This window comes from Nipponia nippon, unplaced genomic scaffold (assembly GCF_047370975.1).
Source record: "Nipponia nippon isolate SJK-2023a ecotype South Korea unplaced genomic scaffold, ASM4737097v1 scaffold_9, whole genome shotgun sequence".
In the NCBI taxonomy this organism is placed as follows: Eukaryota; Metazoa; Chordata; class Aves; order Pelecaniformes; family Threskiornithidae; genus Nipponia; species Nipponia nippon.
Window position 1 is genome coordinate 33990979 of NW_028262413.1, and position 25653 is coordinate 34016631.

Here is a 25653-nt window from a genome sequence, read left to right on the forward strand (position 1 = left end):
GTTTTTTTCTGTTTGTTCAATTAAAAGGAAAACTCAATTCTGGGGAAAAAAAAAATTAATTCTTTTAATTTGAATTCAAAAGACATGCAGGCCTTTCAGTAGATTATACACCTACAGCCAGGTGTCCATTTCTTATAATTCTCATAATAAAAGCAGAGTTTTAAGTACAGCTCCCACTAGCAACTTGTCACAGGCCACAATATAAAACAAAAGGGCAAACTTCTTAATCAACTTGTCACTCCTAAAAGTGCAGGCATCCAGATAGATACAGCCGAATCAGAAGCTGCATAAGGAAAAAGGGGGTTTTTTGTTGTTGTTTTTTAATAACATGCAGCAACTTACTACATGTAAGTACCTTCACAGTCAGCACTAGCAACACAGAAAGGAAGTCACATTCACAGAAACGTAGGCACATTCACAAGCTTCTACTTAGCAATATCTACACTTACCAAGACACTTCCTTCGCTGCAGTGCACCCTGTGTTACCATGACATTTAAAGTTTTCCATTCCCAGCTCCAGCCACATTTTACAGAAAATATTTTTTTTAATGGACATGCAATATTATTAAATTTTATTTGAAACCAATGAGCACAAAAGCCTTCCTAGGACTACTTTCACTAACTCTAATGCTACAGAGCACTAGAGGGAAGTACCAACAGAAGTCATCAAAATGCCCAAACAGAAAGTCAAAATAGAAAGGCCAAAGACAAAAAGGCCAAAATGTGTTATAACCAGCACAGGAACACTTGAACACTGATATTAAAACACACCTCCAACTTGAAGTAGTACATTAGAGGCATATTGAGAAGAGCGTGCTTTAAGAACAGAGTCAGCTCTCTCCTCACACGCTATTGCGCACACAGGCATCTGCAAGGCACTTCCAGTATCAGGCCACATGCATGTCCAAAAAGCAACAGAGAACCTTTTACAGGCCATGAAAGCACGTCCCTCTTGGACTTCTATTTCCCTACAAATAATCTTGTAAAAGAGTGAATGACTACTGAACAAACACAAAAGGTGAGAGGCAACAACTTCCAAATAACTGGCACTGCCCCAAGCCATTAGAATGGAGTTATGGATAGGCAGATGACAAAATTTCTGAACCTAAATTTCCACACCCCAAAAAACCTTAGCATCCTGGTTGAGCTCTTTCCCTCCAAACAGCCAAACCCTAACAGCCTTTTTGCGCTATCAAAAGCAGGCCGGCGGTAAGAGCAGAATGAATTTGTTCACTGCAGAAAGTAAAACACAACCAAGCTCCACCACGGGTGCAGCGCTAGCTGTACAAGCAAACGGCTTTCAGCCAGCCTGACTCCTATCAGTCGCAGGCAAGAAGAAAACCAGACAGGCCACTTAAGCAAAGGCTTGTTCACGGTGCGACAGCAATGGAAGATTTGCACAATTGGAGCCATTATGCCAATAACTTCTGTTCACTGACACCCTTTACAGAAATCCACACGGTTACCTTCCCTCAAAGGAAAATGTTACAGCACAGGGACAATTAGAGTACACAGCATTAGTCCCAAAATGGCTGAGATCATGTGAATTTAGATACAAGTGTGTGAAGAGAAGAGTAAAAACTGCCAGCGTGCAGGTGTCTTCAATACAGATGTAGTATGGGATTGTTAATCCAGCATCTAAACCAAATTCCAACAGTAATATCCTGTACTATAAAGGTAATGCACCACTTTAAGCGTATTATATTAGGTATAAAATTCTTAGTCTTGTAGGAACTTTACAATATCAATACTTCTTTAGCAGTCTATACATGATTCAGATGAAACCCCCCAACTAAACTGGATATATAAGTGCTTGACTTTTAACCATACAGATAATATCACTGACATGTTCACTGGTCTAAAGGTACATCTTTTACTGAACTGAGATAAATTTAAATTAATCTACAGTCTGGGAAAGCAAACAAAGGAAATACTAACTGGACATACTCTATCAATTCATTTAAGGTCAGGAAAAAAAATGATCAAGAGTAAAGAATTCAAAAAGTGCTGAAGAATAATGTCAGAAGACTACCAAAGTAAAAATGACCAGCAAGAAAAAAAGCAAGCTTCTAAACTGATTAGAAAGATCAGGTATTCTAAGAAGCTGTGATAAATTGGAATAAATTCATGTAGAAACAGAAATACTAAAACTAGATTACCTGGCAGAACTTAAAAGAAGATAAAAAGCCCCAAAAATTATACAAGTGGAAAGTGACAAAGTTGACAAAAATTAACAAATTTCACTAAATTAGCAAATGCTCACTGAAATTCCACGTGTTTAGAGATAACAATCAAAACACAAAGACTAAAAATGTTTTGGATACAGGAAAAGGAGCAATTCCTTTCCCTGAGAAATGAGATTATACCAGAATTAAAGATTCAGCAACCTGCATCACAGCTTCAGCCCATTTGTGTACCATGATAGAGCAGGATCAAGGAGGAAAGGCGGCCAGTATTTCAGTGCTGACAGAAGCAGGACACCAGATACCTCTGGTGCTTTTTCACTTCCAGTTTGTTCATTGCTACTACTATTACAGAACACAACACGGTACTTCACAAGTGTAAGCATGCTTTACATTTTAACCTTTTTTTTTTTTTAAAAAGGAAAACAAAAAAGGTACAGTCCTCACACAACAGATACAGATACCAAATTTGCATTTCATCATAAAGGTGCCCAGGATTGTCAAAGAAAAGGTATCAGACTTCAGAGAAATGAACCCATTCCCTACCTTGTTAAATTTTATCTGAATAAATTGAACAAACTTCCTAAGAAGAAATAATAATATCATTCTCAATAGTATAATTCCGAATCCATGCCAATTAGTTCTATATATTGTGTGTATAATTTCAAAGATCATTTCCAAGAGGGCTGGAAACAAATGCTTATCTTTTTTTAAAATCTGTCTGCATTTAAAGTCAGTCAGTCATGAGGCTTCAGAGGAAAAAGCAGGCTAAGAACATATTTAAAAGCCTATTCCTAGTCCCATGAGAATGCAAAGTCTCAAAACACTAAATCTGTCACGAGTTCAGGGGTAACTGCAGACACTTCTGTGCCTCCCAATTACATTTTCAGTTGTACATTTCCAGAAATACACATGTGCGAAGAAACTTTAAGACAAGTGATTTTTAAATGGAAAAAGATTTGAAGCTGCTCAAAGGTGGTTATGACAATCTTCATTTGAGGCATTCTGGAAGAATACACCTACAGTAAAAGGGAATCAAAATGTATTTCAGAACACAGTCACTATTCTAAATATTTATGTCCACACCGCTCCATGTATCATGTATTCTTTTCTTGTACACACACAAAAAATATCACTTCTGCAAGACACCACTGTATCAAAAAAAATCACAGCACCAGGAACAGCAATGAAAGAGAAAGTTACTGAATCGTCCCTGGGCATTTTGTCTATCAAGACATGTTAGAAAGATTAACTGAAAGTGAAAAACACGACACAGAATACAGCATTCAGGACTTGGCATTCATTTGGTTCATATTGTACAAATGCCTGGAGGAATCACATGCTCCTAGAAGCAGTTAACTATATTAACGACATGGATGAAAACAAGTCTAGGACAATGCAGATGACCAAATAAAATTAAAAAAATCATTAAACATCAGCTCAACATCCAGACAAATTCAGATCTACCCTGTACAAAAGAAGTTCACTTTACTGTTTTCCTTGCTACCCAACAGCAATTCTATTAGGAAAGTTTTAATTATGACATTAATACTTACTATTAGAAGCAGCACCACTAACAAACCATTACAAAAAACAATCATTCTTTAACAGTTCATCTTTATTTTTCCTTGGAATTGAGAACTAAGTTCATAGTAAAAAGAATTAATTCAGAAATTGAGAAGTACTCCACATCAAGGCCAGAACAAAGACATCCCCAACTACCAAACCCAGTAACAGAAACCTGGCAGTGGACAGTAGTAAGCACATGGGAATGGACGTGGCCATCTGCATGAAGAACATCAAGGGCAGAATAGTACAGTTCTTTATTTCCCAGCTTCAAAGTTGAACACTACTCTTGACAAATGTTGATGCTCTTAAGCTTTGTTCTGAGTTTTTGGATAACACAATCCTGCCAAAATAAATATTAAAGTTGCTTTCATATTCTGTGTCATTACCACTTAACTCAGACAAAAATTCTTCAACAAAAAGTTGGAGAAGACATCTATCTACAATAGCAAAACAGTGAAAGATCAAACGTATACTTTACACACTAACAACAAACAAAGTGGTAAGAATCCCTAAAGTTTCTTGCACATCAGGCATGTGGAAAAGCAAATAACCTTCACACACTAACAGTTTCAACCAGATCAATCTCCTGGGCTCCCCGGGGACATACTTCTACCTCCCGATTTCCCCAGCTTTCTGTTTCTCCCCAAATACTAGCTTAAGTGCAAACATCCTACTTCTCATAAAAGCTACTGCGAAGTTTAAAAATAAGTACCTCGAATCACTTGAACTACAAAAAGATGAGAAAGTAAACATTAAGGAAAAAAAAAAAAAAAGAGCCTCACAGCAAGTATCACATTCAGAAGTCGTTGAAATGTAACCTATAAATTGGGGTGAACAGTTAATTCACCCTCCTAAAGGAACGTTTAATTCCTCACGTTGGTTCACACTCTCTTCCCCCTTCAGTGTTTTCTAAAACGTTGTTCCTGCTAGCTGTATCAGAAATTCTATTTAAAGAAGAGAAAACGAAGTTTCAATTTTCAGAACACTCGTTTTTATCCTAACCTGGTTGATTTTACTGAGGTTTATAGAATGCAAAGCAGCTTCTTTCCCCAAAAGCTAGATCAAAATATAAAACAACAGTCATAACATGCTAGTTTGGCAAAATACACTAGCTTAATTTTGCGTTACAAAGGATTGTTTGAGGGCCAAGGCATTGTTTTTCTCTTAAAGGATATTTACATAAATGACATTGAGACCAAAGCACACTGTTAGCATGTAATAAAGTATTTGCTTTCAAAATATCTGTAGTGCTTGAAGTCTTCCTCTTTGACATGTATTTACTCATCAGTACTTCTTAAACTTCCCTTCGCATACCAGAATTATGACAAAAGAATCGTGTAATTCACAAAAGGCTCTATTTAATGGTATACAACTATTTTTATGACAGAAGAAACAAACACGTTAAAAAGCACTTCAGGGGAAGGAAAAATTAACGTTTTGAAACTAAGTTCTTCATGATCACCAGGTTAGATCAAATTTGTTCCATAACTTTAAACACACATTGTTGTAGCACAATTAGCTTTCCATCTCTGTTAAAGCATAGGTTCTGTCTACGACATCCCAAAGGGTATTTATTAAGTATTCAGAATACAGGCACAGTAGCAAATGCGGTCACATTTAACACAGCCTCATTTCTTGTTTCAGTCAGAGTAGGTTTTGTCAAAAAAAACACTTGATTACTGAATCTTTTTAGACGACTTGTTACCATATCCATGATTATTAGATCATGGCCATGGGCTAGACACTGGTACATATATCCAACTGTCAAAGTGAATTTAATCCATTAAATACAAAGGATAGCTATGGACAGGGCTGTTTTTTGTTTATGTATCAGGAAACCTTTTTAGACTAGCAATTTTCTTCCTTGAAGAAATTTAGGCAAATATATTTATCTGCGCTTTCTTATTTGGATTAAATTCAAATAAAAATGAGAAGCATATGTAATCTGTGAAGGTGTGCTGAAACAGTTTCTAGAACATTGCTGTGAGTCCTAGACTGAAATTTGCATTTCCACATTTTTAAATAGCAGAACTTACATTTAAAAAGCTGTATAGTAGATACAGTAAGAACAGAATTGAAAAAGAAAAACCCAAAAACTTTATCAACATAAGTGAAAGACTGAATTAAACAAGCAGACACATAGAAATTACATACAAAAGGAGGGAGTGGATATTAACACTAAAAATATGTGCTAGCTAATTTAACTCTGCTTAGGTCATATGAAGTCATTCCTATTAACCCATTCCAAGTCCACCATTTACCTGAATGAGAAGTTAAAAAACTACTTACTGTCTCTTCTACAGTGTGAACACTAGCCCTCATTTTACAGCTGAGGAAGCCAGAAAATAGAAAAGAAAAAAAAAAAAGCAGTTCCTCAAAGGGACATAGGAACTATGCAGCAAGATATGAACAGAAATTTTGCCTCTTAGCTATGTCCTTTAAAAATCAAGATTATCTCCTCTTCAATATGCAATAATACAATCTTGGCACATTTTTTTTGATGGAGATATTAATGGCTGCTTTAGCTTATTTAAATTACAAAAATAACAGCACTAAGCATCAAGTGAGTAATAATACGTCCTAGGAATTTGCTATTCCTAGTGAATTTCTAGATATGAATTTTCACAAAAAAGGTCATTAAGACAAAAAAATTTCACATTTTGAGAATTTCATATTTGTTCATAATTCCATATTCTATATCCCTATAATTTAACGGATCTGATAAAACAGTAGCATAGATGGAAACAAGACCAGAGGATATTGAAAAGTACTGAATATCTCAAGACGGAAGCTCATTACATGAATTACATGAGCTGCTCATTTCATTTTAGAATCAGTCATCCAAGTATAAAATTCTTTCAGAATTAGAATTTCAAAAGATAAATACTTAACTTCTCATATTAAACTCATTTGAAATGTTATCTTTGCTAAGCCTGACGAAATCAGGCCAGTATTAATACATACGTACATATTCAGAACACAATGAGCTTATCTCAAAGTATTTCAGTGAACCTATTGCCACAATCCCAAAAACAGTGCCTATTCAATCAGCATTAATGGACTCAAAGGCTAAAAGGACATATAAATGGAACTCTTGTTGGAGCCGTGAAAGACCTTTTTTCCCCAAATGTGACTTGAGACCAACTGGCAAAACAGTTAGAGGAAACTTGGGTTATTAATGTTGTGTTCATTCCCAAGAATAGCAACAGAGCTTCAGTACACACGTCTGCTCAGGCAGCATTAAATTTGCTTAAAAAGGGAAAACAACAACAAGCAGATACCTTGCAGAGTCTAATTCCCTTGGTTCACACTCTCCACGTAATCAATGCTGACCTCTCCTTGGTACAGGATCTGGTCACCATGCCAAGGTCACTTACACCACGACTTGTCTATCCAGGTTAGACCAACACATGTGGAAACTGTAAGTAACAAGTCCTGTCTAAACTGCTTAGAGCAGCCGCTCAGTAACGCTTCCCAAGGCCAAGCCAACCTGAAGCTATGCTTCTTTCCTACTCTGAGAAAGGGGCAAGAGAGGGCAGGATTCAAAAACAAAACCCAAGCGAAAGATCACTAGTATGGCACATGCACACAACTGCTACAGCAGGCAGAAAGTTATTTTCAAGTACAAATAAAGTATTAATTATTTCATTCTTCCTTAACTTCACTTGGAAGGAGAAAAAAAGAACGAAGTGTTTGTTTAATTCTCATCTACATCTACTATTTCAGAGAAGGTGATAAACCTAAAGACTACGTTACATAAAAAGCTGCAAAGGATGGGGCAAGCTATATGGGTAACTTCAAAATTCTTCTCTTCTAGAGGCTCTTTCAGTAACAAAGGAGCTCTTAAACAGGGAAATCCCAGTCCACATGAAAGAATATGCTGTACAGTGTTAACCACAGTAATTGTCTCCTGGAGACTTACAAAAGTTTTCACTTTTTCTTTATATCCCTCACTTTTAAAATTGTTTGATCTTTTTAAATACGGAAAAAATTAATCAACTCCATCCTCACAGCACATGTAGAAATGGATGTTACTGCTGTCTAATCTACAGTGCCTGCACTATACAAGTCGCCTCTGAACTCCTGCACTTCATCTTGGGGAAGAAAACCTCACTTATAAAAAAAAAAAAAAAATTATATACCTGATGCAACACAAGAAATTCACAGCCTTTTCTTAATTTGATAACAAAACCACACTCAGAGGAGGAGATATTTATACACAAAGATCTATCCGCATCTGCTGAAAAAGGGATTCTGCATAAGGTATATTTTCCAAATTAATACAGAACTAGACATCTCCACAAGTGATTCTCCCCGATTAGTGTCACATTTAGGGTTCTGCGATACAAATAATATGGGAGCAAGGCAACCATTTCACTCAGAAAAAAGGAAAACATCAAGCTGAAAAGCGTTACGAATAAAGCAGCGTATTTTCACAACTGTTTTGCAGTAACCAAAATCACGGAGGAAACTCTCTAAAAAATATATTTTCAAAGTACTAGAAGGGACCAGTACTGTAGGAAACTATGAAAGTCATACAGTGATACTTTTCCAATAAACACTAGTTAGCTGTTACGACAGCTCAATCTATATATGCATTCCAGCTAAGTATGTTAAATATAAGAATTGTTCACAGCGTAAGATTTTAAAAAGCTGTAGCTTCATGAACAGGGGGTTCAAACAACAGTTAGCTGTGAAAAAGAAAATCACATATTTTAAACATACCTATACTTCCCGCTCTTTTCACTACAGCTATGTGCTAATACTGACAAGGTGCTTTCAGACCAATGCACCAAGCACTTTAGGAGATGCAACAGCTCTGCCAAGAATTCTGCCTTCAAAAGGACTTTCATTGCTATGGCAACAGCATGTTCTCCAGTATCCAATTCAGAGACAACCTATGACACATACATGAGAGATGGCCAAACTCTGACTCGATTCCTCACTGCAGCACAAGTCACATTGTCATACACATAGCAGTTTTCACTTGCAGAATTATAAGGTACAAAACAGGTTTTTTTGATGATAGTTCACAGGGCACTTAGGTTACCTACAAATAAACAGCTGCATCTAGGAGAAAAAAATGCCATTCACTTTATAAAACAAATATAGGCTATTCAAAGGCCAAAAGGAATATAACCATTAGCATAGAATATAAATTGCTCTACACAGCATCTCCCATATGGAGGCATTTCCCTCTTCTCTGATCCCAATTTCCCTTAACAGGATTGGGGAAAAGGAAAAAGGAAATGTTAGTACATAGTAAGTAAGGAAACGATTGAAGCCATTATTCAGTTCTTAACAAGTATCTTGAAAATAAAGTGGGTTTAATGACTATAACAGACATGTATAAATATAAACTCTGGTTTTACTGCATCACTCAAAAAAAAAAGAAATGCAATCTCTTATAACGCTTCACCTTCTTCCCAGAAGTGCATTCACAAATGCACAGCCTTGACACGTTTTGAAATTTATTCACCTAACATGCAGAGTTTTAAGCATCCATGCCATACATACCACTCTTACACTTGTAAGAGATTGTATACTACTACATAGGGACTAGCCAGTAATTCAAGCCATTAAAAAGTGCAAGAAGGAAATTTAAGTTACATATCCATTTCTGCACTGTTATTACAGGGAAGTTTTCAAAAAGTAGACAAAAAACAGCCTGTTGTTGCTCACCTCGGTTCATTCACCCCAGATGGTCAGATATATCTTTCCTGTAACACAATGAGAAACGTAGCAACATGGTTGCATTCTTTACGTTCCTGGCAACCCTAAAATAGTTTGGCAACCTTTAAGATTACTTCTGGTTGTACAATACAGTGCTCATATACTGAAGACTAACATACAAGTAGAAACTTTTAGTAAAGAATCACAAACTTCTTTACAATCGTGGTGGAAGAAAAAAGATTAAATTAACTTCTATAGAAGTTGACTACTTCCCACTTTAAAGGGGTTGACTTACAAAGAGGGAAAAATAAAAGGCCCTTGCGCTGCTTCATGAAGGCCTGAAAGACTGTTGGGAGAGTGTTCTGGAGAGGATATGGTCTCCCATCCTTTAAAGCCTCTCTCTGCTTCCTTTTGAAGTTATCTTGCATTATCTAGCTTGCTTTGCAAGTAGTCATACTACAGATTATTAAAAAAAATATTCCAAATAAACCAATGAAATGAACAACTGAAAGGGAAAAAAGATGGGGGGGTTGGTTTGTTTGGGTTTTTATTGGGGTTTGGGGTTTTGGAAGGTTTGGGGGGGGGAGTTGTTTGGGTTTTTTTGTTGTTTTGTTGTTTGGTTTTTTTAGTTGAGGAGGAGCTTTTTAAATTCAGCATCTTACAAGTACTTGCAAGAAAAATATCTAATTCAGATGTTCCTGCCGTAAGTAATATTGACAAAGTTCATGCTTCATTTTTTTGTGTGCTTATTACTGTCCTCTGGCAAGGGAATATGATATCAGAGATATTTTCAAGGTTACCAAAATAAAAGCATTACACAGAGCAGAGAACACATGTCAGCCATTACATGCATTTATACACATAAAGTGGCAGAGATGTGCATTTCTTTTATAAAACCAAACGAAGGGAAAAATGTCTGATTTACCACACCATTCAATCACCTTGCATCTTGCAAAGACATACTACAAAATACAGCCCTTTGAACTCTGCAGTAGTAAGCACCACGCATCATTTTAGAAACATACAAAAGCTTTTCATTACTCCAAAACTCGGTCATCTTCATTAAATCACCATCTCTTCACAAAAGCCTTGGCTTCATTTAGCGTTCAGGAAGATGAAAGAGCAGCTACCCTCCTTATGGATTACTTCTCTATTACAAGAAAATGTTTTGCACGTCAAAAGCAAACATTAAAGGATTAAATGATATTGTCATTTCTGCTCTTGTTTATTTGCAGTGGGCAGTGAATAGAATTGCAAAGAAACAATCAGTGATTATTTTAAGCTGTGTTCTTTTGCAAGGATTATGACTCATGAAGTTGCTGCATAAAGAAACTGGAACGGGATAGGTGTCGCATTGAAAATCATCGAAACATCACAATATAAAAAAATGTTTGTCCTACAAGCGAAGCTGTCTGGTTTTATCATTTCACAGAGTAGCCGCAATAGCTCTTGGGATAACAGCAAGACAATTGTATCTTGCATTGAAATAAACAAAAAATAAAAATATCAACAGCGATTTCCATTCTCCTACAGAAGACTAAAAATACTTCAGGATTTTCTGAAGTATATTTATCTCCACAGAATCCTACTAACACTAATGCAACACAGTAGAAAATTCAAGAGATTTGGTTACAAGACATCCCTGCAGCATGCAAAATGTGAAATTTAATGACTTTGTAACAGATTTATCTAAATCTTTTAGGCTTTAAATGTGTTTTCCAACAGAACTAGAGAAACCAAGTTTGCAAAGCAATGTTATTTTAAATTAGACTCTACATTTTTCTCACACATTATATGCTAATAGGTATGAATCACACTCAGTAAGTTTTATGTTTTGCTAAATCTTCTGTCTGGTTCCCTTCTTATTGCCTCATTCAAGTAGAAAAAAAAAACCACAAAGTTTATTTTGAACTTTTAGATAGATGATAAAAATGCAAATAGTACATACAAAACCACCGATGTGCATTCAGTTTTTATTTTAGGTAAGACTTGGAACCATTCAATACACGAAAGATTTTGTCTGTAAAACCTGAACACGGAAGAAGACGGGAGGACTATAAATCAATTCACTCTCCAAAGACAATGATATACATAGTAAAATTAGCAATATATTTTGGTTATACTCTAAACAGAATAAATACAGACACTAGCAAATGCTACAGACCAAGTTCTTTCTTATATTGAATTAAGGGTAAACTTTGGTTTAAACTCAATTGCATTTAACACACAGAACATGCACATTCATGGTCTGATATTCATTGGGATTTTACCCACAAAATGTACAACAAAACTAGAAATGACCAAATTTGGATTTTGTTTTACTAGGTATGTTTTTCTAACAATTAGTTCTGCCTATTCATCTTTGTGTTTAAAAAGGGGAAAACCTACACCATCTAAAATGTAATTTTCACAACTCAAGGCTCAGAATACACTTCTTTATAAAACTCCAACCCAGACTAACTTAAGTTTCTCTGTGTTACCACTGCTTCAACTTCAGCAGCAGCAAAGGCACAAACAAAATGTTTCCTGCAGTTTTGTTCATGCAAAGGAAAGTAGAACAGCGAAAGCAAGTGGTTCAGCTTATTACCAGAACTCCATGTAACTAATAACCTGATAAAGACACGAAGATACCACTGTTCCTGCAGCTACAACTGGTACAGAAAAAAATGAGTCTGCAATACCAAAAAAAGACTTGAAAATCATAACGAATATCTCGCATGCTTACAAAAACCAATATAGGCAATCTCTGTAGAACTTTAGGAGCAAGGAATCAGGTCCACTGCAATAAACAAGATTTACTTCAGAAAAAAAATGTATTAAATTCAAAACTGTCAGCTATATGTAAAAAATATTTATCTATTTTCCACTTACCAATAAAGAGGAAATTGTGTGTAATACCAGAAACGTACACTTTTTGCCTTCTTTTTTAAACACAATTCTATAGCATGAGCAGTTTTTGAAGTTTTCCATAGCACTAATATGGAAGCGTATAACTTCCTTGTCCAAGACAAACCTTACTTAGTTTTATGCTAAGGTTTTACTAGCATTCCTAGAGAGCATTACCCTACCAACAGGGCTGTAAAGTAAACCCTTTTTATCAAGTCTCTTCCTCTTCCACCCTCCATTCCAAGTACTTCTTTAAAACACCAGCAACAATTATTTTGATGTGATCAAGAAAGATTTTTCTGCATTACATCAGTAAGAACATGAAGTTTATTTAATTTAAAGCAATTTCAGCTCCTTCTTTCAAAAAAAAAATCACATCCCCAGCATACAAGAAGAATCTAACAAAGTCCTAAAGATTGATTGGGTACATTTTAGCCTGATTATCCTCTGAAGACAGTGAGATATTATTAAATATAACAAAAGCTGCTCTTTCAGATCATTCTTGGTATTCAGTTAACATCTTCACCAAAAAAGTATGTCCTTTATGTTTTTGAATGTTGTGTTTACAAGCACAGCTTTGTTTTACAAATGGAAAAAAAAAAAACAAGGCATTCATTCAAGACATTAAAAAAATTATCATTATCTCATCTTAGACTCATAATAGGAAAAAACCCTTGCCCCTACAACCACTAGTAAATAATGGATTATAGTATTTAAGAAGGCCACAAGTACTTCCAAATCATCAGGTTGAGGTATACAATAGAACCGGGGACTTCTAGAGTTTCATATTAATAAAAAACCCAAAAAATTGAAGGAGTGGCCATCACTACTTAAGATAGAAAAAAAACAGAGACTAAAAATGCATTTCCTGTTCTTAGAATAATAGTTATGCACTGAAATAATACTTTTCCCCCTTTTCTTACAATGTTTCATAACCAAAAAAAGTGATTAAGGTATACACACAATTTAAAACCAGTTACAAGTGTTCAGTAACAATCTCCATCAAATAACTCGCATGCAAAAGAAAATAGTGCCTTTTCTTATTTCTTTATTTACTATTTAAACTTAGTGACTTCCTTACAGGAGAACATACAAAACTAATCAAGTTTTGCTATGTACTTCTGAAGAAGTGCTAACACTTAAATTAGACAATGCCTCTAAAGAAAGCTTTTTAGAGAACATACTTTATTCCGTGAAGTCATTTATTGAAACTGAATTTTCAAATATGATAAACTAATACTTATTTTGAAGGAAATTTAAGATAGAAGACTTATTTATTATACCACATAGATCACATCTGGCTCTAAAAGTAATATAAGACATTTTATAAAACTTCTAAAAATGCTCAATGCTATTCCCCTAAAACATAATCCTTCAATATTAGAGTACCAAAAAAAAAAAGTTTATAGTTTAGTATATAGTAGATTAACAGAAATCATATAACAGTATCTATAGGCTCAACTATGGATAAAGTAGAATTATCTGAGACAAACAGCTGTCATACCAACTCGATGGCAAAATGACTAAGGGGTTAAGTCCTCTTTGTGTGACAGCTGGAAAGAAGTGGGGGGAAGGGGGAACTTTGGCATGTAGGTAGGAATTACAAGCTTTTAACATAAAATTCCCTTGCCAAAGACCAAAAAAAGACCACAAACAAATAAAACAAAAACCCCTAAACCTTAGCAAAAGCTACAGACATAATAAAAGTTCTACAGTAATTAAGGGACTAAGTACAAGTTCAGCTGCCATTAAAGGACACACAAATAGGTACCTAAGAATCTCATTTATACTTCTCTTTAAAGAAAAGGAATTCCTCAGATAACATGCAATTTCTCCTCAGTTTCTTTTCAGGACTCTTCCTCCACTTCACCCAAACCTTTAGTCCTTGTGTTTACATTCATATCAACACTGCTCTCTGGGTAAATCCAAAAATACAGCAACAGGCAATTTCAAATCATATTCCTTCCCACATGCCATTAAGACCACTCTCCAAAGCATCTGAATAGTCTTCATCACTTACAGTAGATCAGAAAAAATTTGGCAGATCAAAGAGCTACTGGCTGGGGTGAAGGGTGATGGTGGGAGGTGCCCCATCTGCATCAGGAAAGGACAAGGCACTACTGCGACCCCAGACCTTCTGAAGCGACCCAGAAATAACACTGCAAAGACTTTCCTTGCCTTGTGAGACAGTAACATTTATATAGGGATTGGAGGTTAGATGCTGTGCTTGTAAACACAGTGATCACATTGCTGCTCTCGCCCAGGGAAAACTAATCGCTGGAAATACAAGATTAACTTTTAGAACTAATGCTTTCTACATGCCAATACGGCAGAAGTTACAGTTTCCCTTATTAACAGCATCAAGTGTATCTCTAAACAGAAGACAGGCCAAACGTTACTAAAAATCCTAAAATTAGCCATTTGAAAGACAGGAAGGAATTTCTGACCAACTGACATGAGGTTCCTATCATCACGTGAAGCGATAACTGCCATTTCAAAACCATAGCCAATGGCAATAAATGATGGACAAACACCTATGCATCTCCTCACCAAGCTAGATTCAGAACCCCTAGCTGTTCCAGTAACTTTTCCTTTTTTCCTCTCTTTTTTTTTTTTTTTAAATCACAAAAAACCTCAATATCCACACAACCACAAACACCTTGCAAGATACTGGCTGCTTTAAAGTTGGGTTACCAGTTCCCTCCATTCATCCAACATTTTTTTTTCTTCTCCTCATTCTTAAACAGGAATATGGAAGCAGTTACTTAGCCCTTTTATATGCTGTACTTTTCAAGACTGTTCATGGAGTAAGTGTCCAACAATTTATCTTTCCAAATGCAAGGGAAGGGGAGAAGGAAAAGAGACAGCAATAGTGAGACAGGCTGTCAACAGGCAAGCTGCAGAGTCACATATTTACTAGCACTGTATCACCCTTTTATGTTTCTAAATGCAACAGGTGAGGGATGGAGACCGAAATCTTCATCTCACTTGTGTTTGGCCCATTTGAAGGGTAATCCATGGGTCTCCCCTATAAACTAGAGGGGAAGAAGCTAACCTTTCTGCTTTCAAGCACAGGGCTTCTAAAACTCTTCCCAGGCTCTTCAGAAGAGGACAGAATTTAGCACCCCTCAAACCAAAGATGAAATACCAGGTTACCAGGTCTGGTTCACTTTTAATGGAGCTAGAGGACAAACTAGATATTAAAAATAATAAAAAATCCACATAGCTTCATGACCTAATGTTTATTTTAACAGGCCACCCTAGATTTCTGGCATTTAACATACAATAAGCTTATCTTCTTTTGAACAGCAAACAAAAACACACAGGACCATAACATAATTCAGATGACAAAACCAGAAACACAGATCAAATTCCTGAAATATAGGCTTTCCACTTTTTTTTTTTTTCTTTTTACTTTAAAAGAGTCCTAACCTAACACACTGTAGGACAAGACTATGTGTCTACATGAGACCTCTTATCAACTCCTTAATTCAGGGATTAGGAGCAGGCAGTAGGAATTTCCTATACCTCAATGGGAGACTGCACCAGAAACACACATACAATGATATCAGAGAATTTATTCTTCTTAGGCATCACAGTTTTGATAAAAAGAAGGAAAAAAAAAATGTATTTTGAAAGGTTAGGAGCACTAATTTGCATACATAAAAAGTTTGATCTTTCTGCAGTTTTCTCCAAGGCTGTGATTTGGCTGTCAGAGTTAAGAGTGTCTTTTCTCTTCAACACTTGCTGCAGATTAATGAACACAGCATTTTAAACATTGTGCATCCAGGTAACTCTCCCAAGTTCTTTCTTTTTTGTTGGAGTTTGTTTGTTTGTTTGTTTTACAAGGAACTGCTGATGCAAAACTAAAAAGGAAATAAGAGTTTACGGGACTGACAAACAGTAATGAAGTCAGGTTTTGCTCATTTTGGAAACACTGTTTGGTAACTTAATAGACCTGCTAAAGAATTGCCATTGTGTCCAGTCTCTAGACACATGGCCCTAATTTAGGGACACTCCAGTTAATGGCAGGCTATCAACTTAAAATGGTCTTTGCATCAAGCTACTAATTAGTGGCCTATCCCAATCCATTCCTTACAAACTCAGTACACTAGTAGACAGAAGTAGAAAGGGCAGCCTCATGAATTTGCATAAAAGGGGACTAAACTGATACAAACATATCTAAACAGATACATTCAGAAGGTTTTTTTGTATGTAGGTCTAGTATGAGGAATGTCTGGGTACACACCAGGTTTGTGCCCAACACTGTCCACACACAAATACGTGTACTCACTTTTCATAAGCTTCAGAAGAATCTTACAGGCAAGAGACGTGTCGTATTTGGACGACTCAGCTCTTGAACTGTACCTCTTTAAACTCTTACCGCTTTGTTTTGTTAGACATCCACATTATCTTACTTCAGCTTTTTGACTGATACCTTGCACATGCACAGCCACATGCAAAAATAATGCTATTGATACAATGAGGAGGCTACAAAAATTGAAGATAGTAGGCCACGTAGGAAAATATTGTCTCAGATATAATCTTCATTAACATCTAAGAAGTTCTTTGCAAAAGAAAAAAAAAAGGGGGGGGGGGGGGGGGTAATTTACAGTACCACACCTGAAATTTAAAAATTTCCATCACAGGAAAAATTGAAATTGAGATCAAACCTACTGGAAACCACAGGAAAACTGCATTGTTATTGCCTATGGCAAGCACCTGAATATTGTGACTGGATTTTAATGGAGTTACTGTAATAAATAAAGGGCACTGGGCAAAATGGACAACCATCCAGATTTGTATTGGCATACCTTTTGTGGTTTTGACAAAAGCAAAACAAAGAAAAATTTCACTGTAAATCATAAACACTGCTATTAACCATAGTAGAGACACAGAAAATTTTAATTTTAAATAAAATCTGCAAAAAAGCCTGATTAAAAATTCCGATAGGGCATCTCTCTGACCTTGGCCTCCTCCTTCTACGATTTCTAAGACAGAAATGGCTTTATCTTCACGAGTTGATTTTGGAGGAGAAAAGAATGGGAAGTTCTGTTTTAAACAGGAGGTACTTACAACAGGTATGACAAGGAATATTCTGTGGCTTAACTCATTGACTTACATATCAGGTTACTTTTCCAATATGTTTATTTTCACTAGCAGTCCGACCAAGTTATTTGACTTTATCAGCAGCTTACACAACTTACTGTCATAAGTTACTATGATATATCAGATGAGTTATTTCATCTGCGGCTTTCATTCATAAATGATTGACCTGTAAAAAGCAAGCCTGCCCCAACACCAGACTTCAGCTATCTTTTAACCAAACACAATGTTCATATATTAATCCATGACAGTATTTTCTTACAAATTATAGGTATCAGTCATATTAGGTGTTTTATTTATGCAACTCAGTTACACATGTATTTTTACAGCACAATCAACAGAACTATTGTAGAATTATACCAGATCAAGCTTGTTCCATCAGAATTAATAACATATACCCTAGCATTTCCAACATTTCTAACACTTCACAAAGCCACACCTGAAAAACAAACAGAGCTTAACCATCCTTGAACAGCAACTAATTTGTCCTTTTAAACTGAGGGCCTGGGGGTGGCAAGGAAAACATCATGAGCATTCCTTCCTTCTAAACCAGATTTCCCGGAAATATACAGTCTAAAGAGCCTCGCAGACAAGCCATTGATTTTCACCTACTTAATGGGGGCCATTAGGCTGCATCTCCAATCACTGACAGGTTGAGGGGGGCAGGGAAGGTGTTTTCAGATTTGTTTGTTTATTTTAAGTTTAAATGAGAAAAAGGGGGCTCTATAATAACAAACAATAAACACATTTTTATTCCAACTAAGAAAAACACTTTAGTATGCTTGTAAAGACATCAGAAAAAATACAACAACTGAGTTTAATGGGAAAGATACCGAAGCAAGCTTCACTTCTGTAACCGCCACCAAAATCACAGAAAGCCTCTGTAAGAGGTAGCATCATTCTGTATTCAAAGAAAAAATTAAAAAGTTCTCTTTAGGAATTTGTGCATAGTGTGCTTTTCAGTACTAGATAGCTCAAAGGAGTCAATACCTCCTCCTTTCATGTTTCTCTTTAAAAAGTGGCCTCTAGCCATTAAAAAAAAAAAAAAGTTTTCAAACACTGTTTGTCCTAGAAGTTACAGAACACTTGAAAGTAAAGCAAGATCACAAGTAAATCAGAGCGCTAGCAATTAAATGTCTATACTTCATCAATGATCTTAACATAGTCTTTCTACAACACTTAACACTGCTTCAGAACACAATTAATATAGAAGTTTGTCACCTCTCACTCCTGCAGAGTAATCCCCCTAGGTCAAGTCTTAGGTCGCAACATTACAAGAATTAGGGCATATAATCCCACTAACCAGTAGATCTCTACAACTAGAAATGTTTTGAATTAAAACCCACAGCTCTATAGCGTTATCTTTTCCAAGGGGAATTCAGTTGAGGTTGTAGCTTGTTTGACAGCTGCAGTGTATTGCTCATAATTGGTATGTATGTGATGATACACCATATTGGTAAAGAAACTCAAGTAGTCAATAACAATGTTTCTCCCCAAAAGCTAAGTATTCTGGCATTCTCCCTTTTTCTGAGCCAGCCAAGGAAAGAAGGGGAAACATTACCTACAAATAGGGCAAGCCGCATTACCTAAGACTGATCTAAGAGCTAAACTAAAAATGAAAGCTTTATTATTCAACAGAAAATTATTCTACTTCCTCAGGAAAAGCAAGGGGAAAGGGGAACGAGATGCTCAGGTTGTGCTCCCCACAGTAAGTTTTAGCTGCCTGAATGTCTTAAAACAAGCTTTTGAGAAACAATTGTCTTGAATATTTGTATTAAAAAAAAAAATTAACTACATTGTATAGGGATTTGCAGTCTTACTACTGCCAATAATTTAAACTTGACGTACTTTCAAAAAGCAAGACAAAACCACTTATATATTTCAGGAGAGAAAAAATATCATTTCACTGTATTTACGGAAAACATGCATACATAAAACAGAACAAAACACATTATTAAAAAGTTACTTAGTATCTCTGTTGTAAGTAGTAACAAACATACTCTGTTCCATTCTTGTAAAGGCTATCTGTTAAAAAATTGTACTTATTTCCTATAACAGGCTTGGCTTAAACGTCTCTGAAAACAGCCATTTGGTGGACATCAATGAAAAGACACTGAAGCCACAAAGTACATGCAACATGTAAATACAGTTACTTGTTTTCCAGATGCACTGATAAAGGTTCAACGTGAGAGAATTCTACTCAAGACTTTGAGAAGTCTACAGTACTAGAAAACCATATTAGCCTTACATTTTCCTTAAGAACTACATTTTCAAATATATCCTTGAGTCAGCAGCATTTCATTATTTGGCATTTCACTTAAGTGTTTTCCCCTTTCATACAGGGGCTAGGAAATGCTTCAATTGAACAGGTAAGTTTGATTTTATCAAACAAACAAAAACAAAGAAGCCACTCATTTTTAACATAACAGATGAACAGATAACTTGCATGTCAGTATGACTAGAGATACTTAACACTTCACTGTACTGGGACAAGTAGTCTAAGGCATAAAAGGAAAACTGTGGTTAAAGTTAACAAAATGTGTTATAAAGTCAGATCAAAACAGCATATCTCTAATTAATCTGAATGTCTTAGGAGAATACGTACAAATGAAAGATTACCATACTTCGAGCACATGAAGATTAAGCTAAAACATCAAGACCCAGTTACATGAACTCCATGTATCTCGCATGCATCCTACCTGATCCACTGAACTGGCTGCTTCCTAGAGTAGTTGGTCTGGTTTTCCCACTATTAACAGGTGGGGAAAACATCTGCAAAACAAGAAAAAAAAGATGTGTTTAAATTGGCTTTGAAACTCTGTGCTAAGTTATTAATGTAAACTTTAAAAAAAGTTAATAGGAAACAATTATTTGATTAATTTTTCTGCTAGAAAATAAACAGAATGCAAGATGCATGTTTAGACTCATAAAGCCAACAAGCCAAAGTACTCCTTGCAATTTATTAATACCACTAAAACCTCTTTTCTACATGAACACAATCAACTTAAAAAAAATAAAATTAAAAGGAGACCTACTATTATTATGGCAGTTTAAAATAGTTATATATCTTAAATTTTGCTACTTAAAATATATTTCTTATTGATGTCTGAGTTTAAAGTCACTGGATAAAGACAGCTTTTGAGAGGCAGCAGTTTTCTATTATGTTTATAAATCAAGCACCTTTTTGAAACCTGTTAGAAGTAACACACAGAAAATACCTACAATTTTCTAAGCCAAAATCACTGTACAAACTATCAATGAATAACCTCTGCCATTTACAGGCATTAAGTTTTTTTGTTTTTTTTTTTGTTTTTTTTTTTTTACCAAACCAAAAGAAAAAGGAAAAAAAGCCAAAGTACCATTGCCACACGCCAGCTTAACAAACGTTAATTATTAGATTATGCCAGCACTGGGTCAGCCTGATTTTAACCAGTTAAACCAATTGACCCAGCTGGTATTACAGTATTAAATCTGGAAGTCTAGACATTACATCAAAGTTCAGGTGTCCAACTTGGCTGAGACGGACCCAGCCAAGCCCTGCACGCTGCTGCCCCTACGCCCCAGCTCGCTTTACCACGCAGAAGCCATGAGAAGACCTCGGAGAATATCCTACCGCGCTGAAGTCCAGCAAGTCGCTCAGTTCCTTGTCAGTTCCTATCGCGGCCATCCTCTGCTGCTGGGAATTCATCTTCCTCCGCTCCTCCGATCACCTTCTGGGGCACAGGGAGAACTTCAGCACGGGGCTGCTGCCGACCCCCGACGCTGGGGAACCGGCCCCCGGCGAAGAAGGGCCTCCGGTACCCGCAGCCCTGCCGCGGGGCAGGGGAAGCCCAGGGGAGCCCCTCTTTACCGGGCGGGCTGACGAGATGAGCCGCAGCTTCCCCAAACTAACCAACTCTCCCTAAGTTTCCTCAGGCTCCCTTTTCTCCCTCCTTCCACTCCTCCCCCAGCTCGAGCGAGGCGCAGTCACGCCGCAGCGGGGCCCCGCCGCCAGGAGCGAGGGTCCCCCCCGGCAAGCGAGCGCGAAGACCCAGCCGCGGCCCAGCGAAGTCCGGGGAAGGAGCCAGGGATTAAGTGACTCGCTGCCTCTGCAACAATGGGGCTGACAAGCGGGGCGGGATGTGCCTCAGCACGGCCATCTCTGCCCCGGCATTATCCCCGCCGCCGGCTCTCGCCGCCCGCCGCCGCCGCTCCGCGCTCGGGACCGCGGCGGGGCGGGAGCCGCCCCCGCGCACCGCACGCGCACACGCGGCGCGGGGCCGGCCGGGCACGCGCGCCGCCGCCGGCCGGGCGGAGGGGGGGGGTTGCGGGGTGGAATGCGCGTGCGGCGGGGGGCGTGCGCGCGCGCGCGCGGCAGGGGGGCGGGGGAGGAGGGAGGAGGGGCGGCGGGGTCCGCGCCTTCCCTTGTGCCCGGCGGGCGCCGCGGGGGAGCGGCGGGGGCGCTGCCCGGCCCCGCTCCCCTCCAAGTTTCGGAGCCGCCCGGCGCGGCGGGGCCGGGCTGCGGCCGCCGCGATCCTTTATGAGCGCCGGGAGCCGCGCGGCGGGTAACGCGCGCCCCGAACGCCGCGCGCAGAGAGTCGCTGCTGCCCGCGGCCGGGCGCCGCAGCCCACCCGGGGTCCGCGGCCCGCCCCGCCGCCGCCGGAGACCCCGGCGCGCCGCACGCCGCCCGGGCTGCCGCCCCTCGGGCTCCCCAGCGGCGCCTCCTCCTCCTCCGCGGCCTTCCCCGGCGCCCCCGCGGCGGCCCCCGGGCAGCCCCGCTCCCGCCCGGCCGCGGCCCCCTGCCCCTCGCCGCCGCCTCTGCCCCCGCGAGCACCCGGCGGCCGCTTCCCTCCCCCCACCGCTCTCTCCCAACTTCTCCCGGCCCCTCGCCGCCCGCACTTACCTGCTGCCCCCCGTACGCTCCGGTGACCAGGGCCGGGCCGGCGGCGGCGGGCGGGCCGCGGGCTGGGTGGGAGGCGACGAGGCGAGCGCTCCCCCCCCGCTGGAAGGAACTTGTGGGTTTCCCTCAGGCAGACATTTTTTTGCTTACAGAGCCTCAGCACCACGTTCACGGCTCCGGCTCCGTATCCCTCCGCGCCGAGCGCCGCCGCGGCCTTAACCCTTGCCGCGCCACGCCGCTACCGGCCGGGGGCGGGCGGGAGGCGCCGCCGCGCTGTCGGCGGCCCCACGGGCACCCCCCTTGGAGCCGCCCCGGCACCCGCCTCGCCCCCGGGCGCCCCGGCAGCGGGGGGATGGCGGCGGGGCCCGGCCTGGGCCCGGGGGCCGCCCGCAGGAGCCCGGCGGGCGGATGGCGGCGGCGCGGGGAGGAGCGGGACCCATCGGCCCCCGGCCCGCCGAGGGATACCGCAACGGGCAGCCGCAAAGACGCGCACGGCACGGGCAGGGCCCCCCACTCGTCCGAACCGCCCGAACTGCCACTCGGCAGGTGGCAACGCACGTGCCCCCAAATACCCAAAATACATCGTGACACTCACCCTGAATTCACGTACCCTAAAATACACCTAAATACTTTTAATATATCAGTATGCAGTCTTACTTTGCAACATGAAGTTGCATATGAATTACCTCAAGCTTTAAACGTTCATTAGCAGCTGCACCTTCAATACACAGAATTAAACCCGTAAGCTGTCAAAGCACAAGGACGGCGTGCGAGCGCCAGAACACGCGTCCGGATGAGCCCCGCCGCCCTCCCGAACGGGCGGCGCCAGAGGTGAATCCGCCCAGCGGCTCCCGCGCGGGAGCGGGATCCAGCGCGCCAACAGCCCGCGCCCGGCCCCGCGGGCGAGCGCTCGCCCCTGCGCCCCACGCCCAGCCCGGGAGCCTCCGGCCACGCTGGCAGCGGCTCGGGCCCCCCGGCACACACCGGCTGTCCCGGCGGCCCGCAGCGCGGTGCGGGGGCACGGCCCGGTGCTCAGCCGCACACCCGTCTCCCAAGCCTGCAGAGCCCCCAGGTGGCACCTACTTGCCACCACCTGGGTCCCGGCCTGCTCTTTTCCGACCCTAGCTACCGAGGGCTACCTGCCCTTCCTTCCGAGAGTGAGAATTAAAAAATAATGATCTCTGCGGCTACTGGCATATTATCCTTTGGAGCAAGGGGACTTAGGAAACCCAAGGACAATGAAAAAGGATACTTAAACTCCTGGAGAAGCTAAAAGGCTCCAGGGAGCTAGCAACCGCGGCGGGGAGCGGCAGGCTGTGTGGAGGAGCGCCCCGGGTTTGGCAGGCGGAGGGCTGCACGGAGGGCGCCCGGCCCGGCCCGGCCCGGCCAAGCCTTCCCACCCCCGGCGCCCGGCTGCGACACCGTCCGGACGAAGGGGAGGCTGGTACCACACTCACCGCCCCCAGGCAAAGACCAGCTGGAGGTTCTGGAGCCTTGAGACGTTCTCCTCTCTTTTTCTCCCGTATATGCCATGTACTGGATTATCATCTGGCCTTGTGAATCTATGAATATTCATATCTTTGCCACTTAGAAACGCAGGAAGCACTTTGTATTAAAATATCAACACAATGACTTCCATTCTCTGAGCCCCTGAGGGACACAAATATGTACTTTTTCCCTTTGATGTATAAATAATAACCTCACTTTAGAGGAAAGCACCCAGTGACAGAGATCATGATATATTTCATGACGAATGGTCTTCAACACATTTTAGTTACAAGGAAGATCTCCTGTTTACATACTGTGAAAATATTGTTGTTTCTCTTGAATACTTTTTAACCACTATTGGTACTCAGTACCAGTTAGTACAGGTGCAACACTGATAAGCATTGATTAGAAAACTGACTAAATCTAAAGAAGGTGGAAGCAATAATGCTAACAATTATTTGTACTGATGTGCAATTGTATTAAAATTAAAACTTAATTTTAAATACAATACTTTTTATTTGCCTTCTGACCTAAGGTTTTAAGGTTCACATTCATAGGCTTTCATTTGCAGCTAGAAACTTTGAGCGGAAGATGATATATCCACATAATCCATGACACAGAGTTTAAAGATACACAAAATACCGTAAGATATTCCGTTTGGTCCACAATGACACGTCACTTTCTCATGCAGATGCTGGCAGTAAGCACGCTCATTACCAGAAGTCACATCATAGCAGCCGTTCTTCTGCATCCCACCTCTACGGGTTGACTGTCCTCTTTGAAAAACTTCATTTCCAGGCACCTGTAGAAAAATGACCAGAACATAAATGAAGTTTCCAGAAATTATGCCAGACAACTTAGTAAGTACTCAAGGCCTCAGGGAATGTACGCTTTGGCCGAAAATATACCGTGACTCTGATGAAAGGAGATTGCTCTGGGGAGCCGAAATTGTAATGAGTTGGCCAATTCAGAAATTTCAAAAGACACTCATGCAGGTAGCTTGACTAAAACTGTTGTGAAAGAGATCAGTGACTATCACATCCTGCATTACAATAAAATTCTAAAGAGAGATTTAACCTAATGTATCCCGGATACATCATCCGCCACATTGGTCAGATTTGGAATCTTTAACCTATTCAGTTTTTAACACCTCTTCATTTAACACTGATCAGAATTATCATGTACACTCGAAACACCGAGGCACAATATTTTATGTCCATGTAATATTGTCTTTCACCTGTTCTCAGAATCTCCAAACCCTTTCTGAAGCTGCTACTCACTTACTGTCCTTTCATCTCTGCCACTCCCTATAAATTCTTCCTGTTCACTGCAAAGACAGGCGTTTAAAAAAAAATGCATTGCATATCCTTATCCTGTCACAGTCATACACAGAAAATGAAAGAGAAAACAATGTGGTCAACATAAAAAAACCAAAACAAAAACCAAACAAACTCTCTGCTTTTATTTAGAGATCTTTATGAGAAAATATGACTAAGTAAGACTTTATAAACATCTTAAAACATTTGAAGAAATAGGTTATCTGAAACTTCGTTCAGACAATTACAACAGTTTTCTGTTTGCAGCAAAGAAAATACTTTCAGTTTCATTCCTGCTTCAATCCCTAGCTACGGTTCTTTCCTTACAAATATGCAAATGCAGCAAACATACTACACAAATCATAGAGAGATGAAAAACTTCCAGCTTTGCTGTGACACAACGGTACCTTCCTTGTACATTACATAGAAGGCTGAAAAGCAAGGTCTTCTGCAACTGTTACACCCTTTTATTCTTTCACTTCCTTAAAAATAAAAGGTCTTGACTACCTAGGGAGCAACGGATCAGACGGATAGCGCAGAAATATAGGAGCA

The 25653-nt window shown here is 39.9% G+C and overlaps 1 protein-coding gene across 13 annotated transcripts in view; it reads right to left on the reverse strand.

Moving 5' to 3' along the window:
• TCF12 (transcription factor 12) overlaps window positions 1-25653 on the reverse strand; it is a 179900-nt gene that overhangs the window by 152963 nt on the left and 1284 nt on the right. For 2 of the 13 annotated variants that reach the window (XM_087745128.1, XM_087745129.1), the window contains exon 2: window positions 24428-24587. In XM_087745128.1, the coding sequence (XP_087601254.1) occupies window positions 24428-24536 (109 nt within the window). In that variant the 5' untranslated portion in view covers window positions 24537-24587. The other 11 variants (XM_087745125.1, XM_087745127.1, XM_087745133.1 and 8 more) reach the window with 11 other exon arrangements.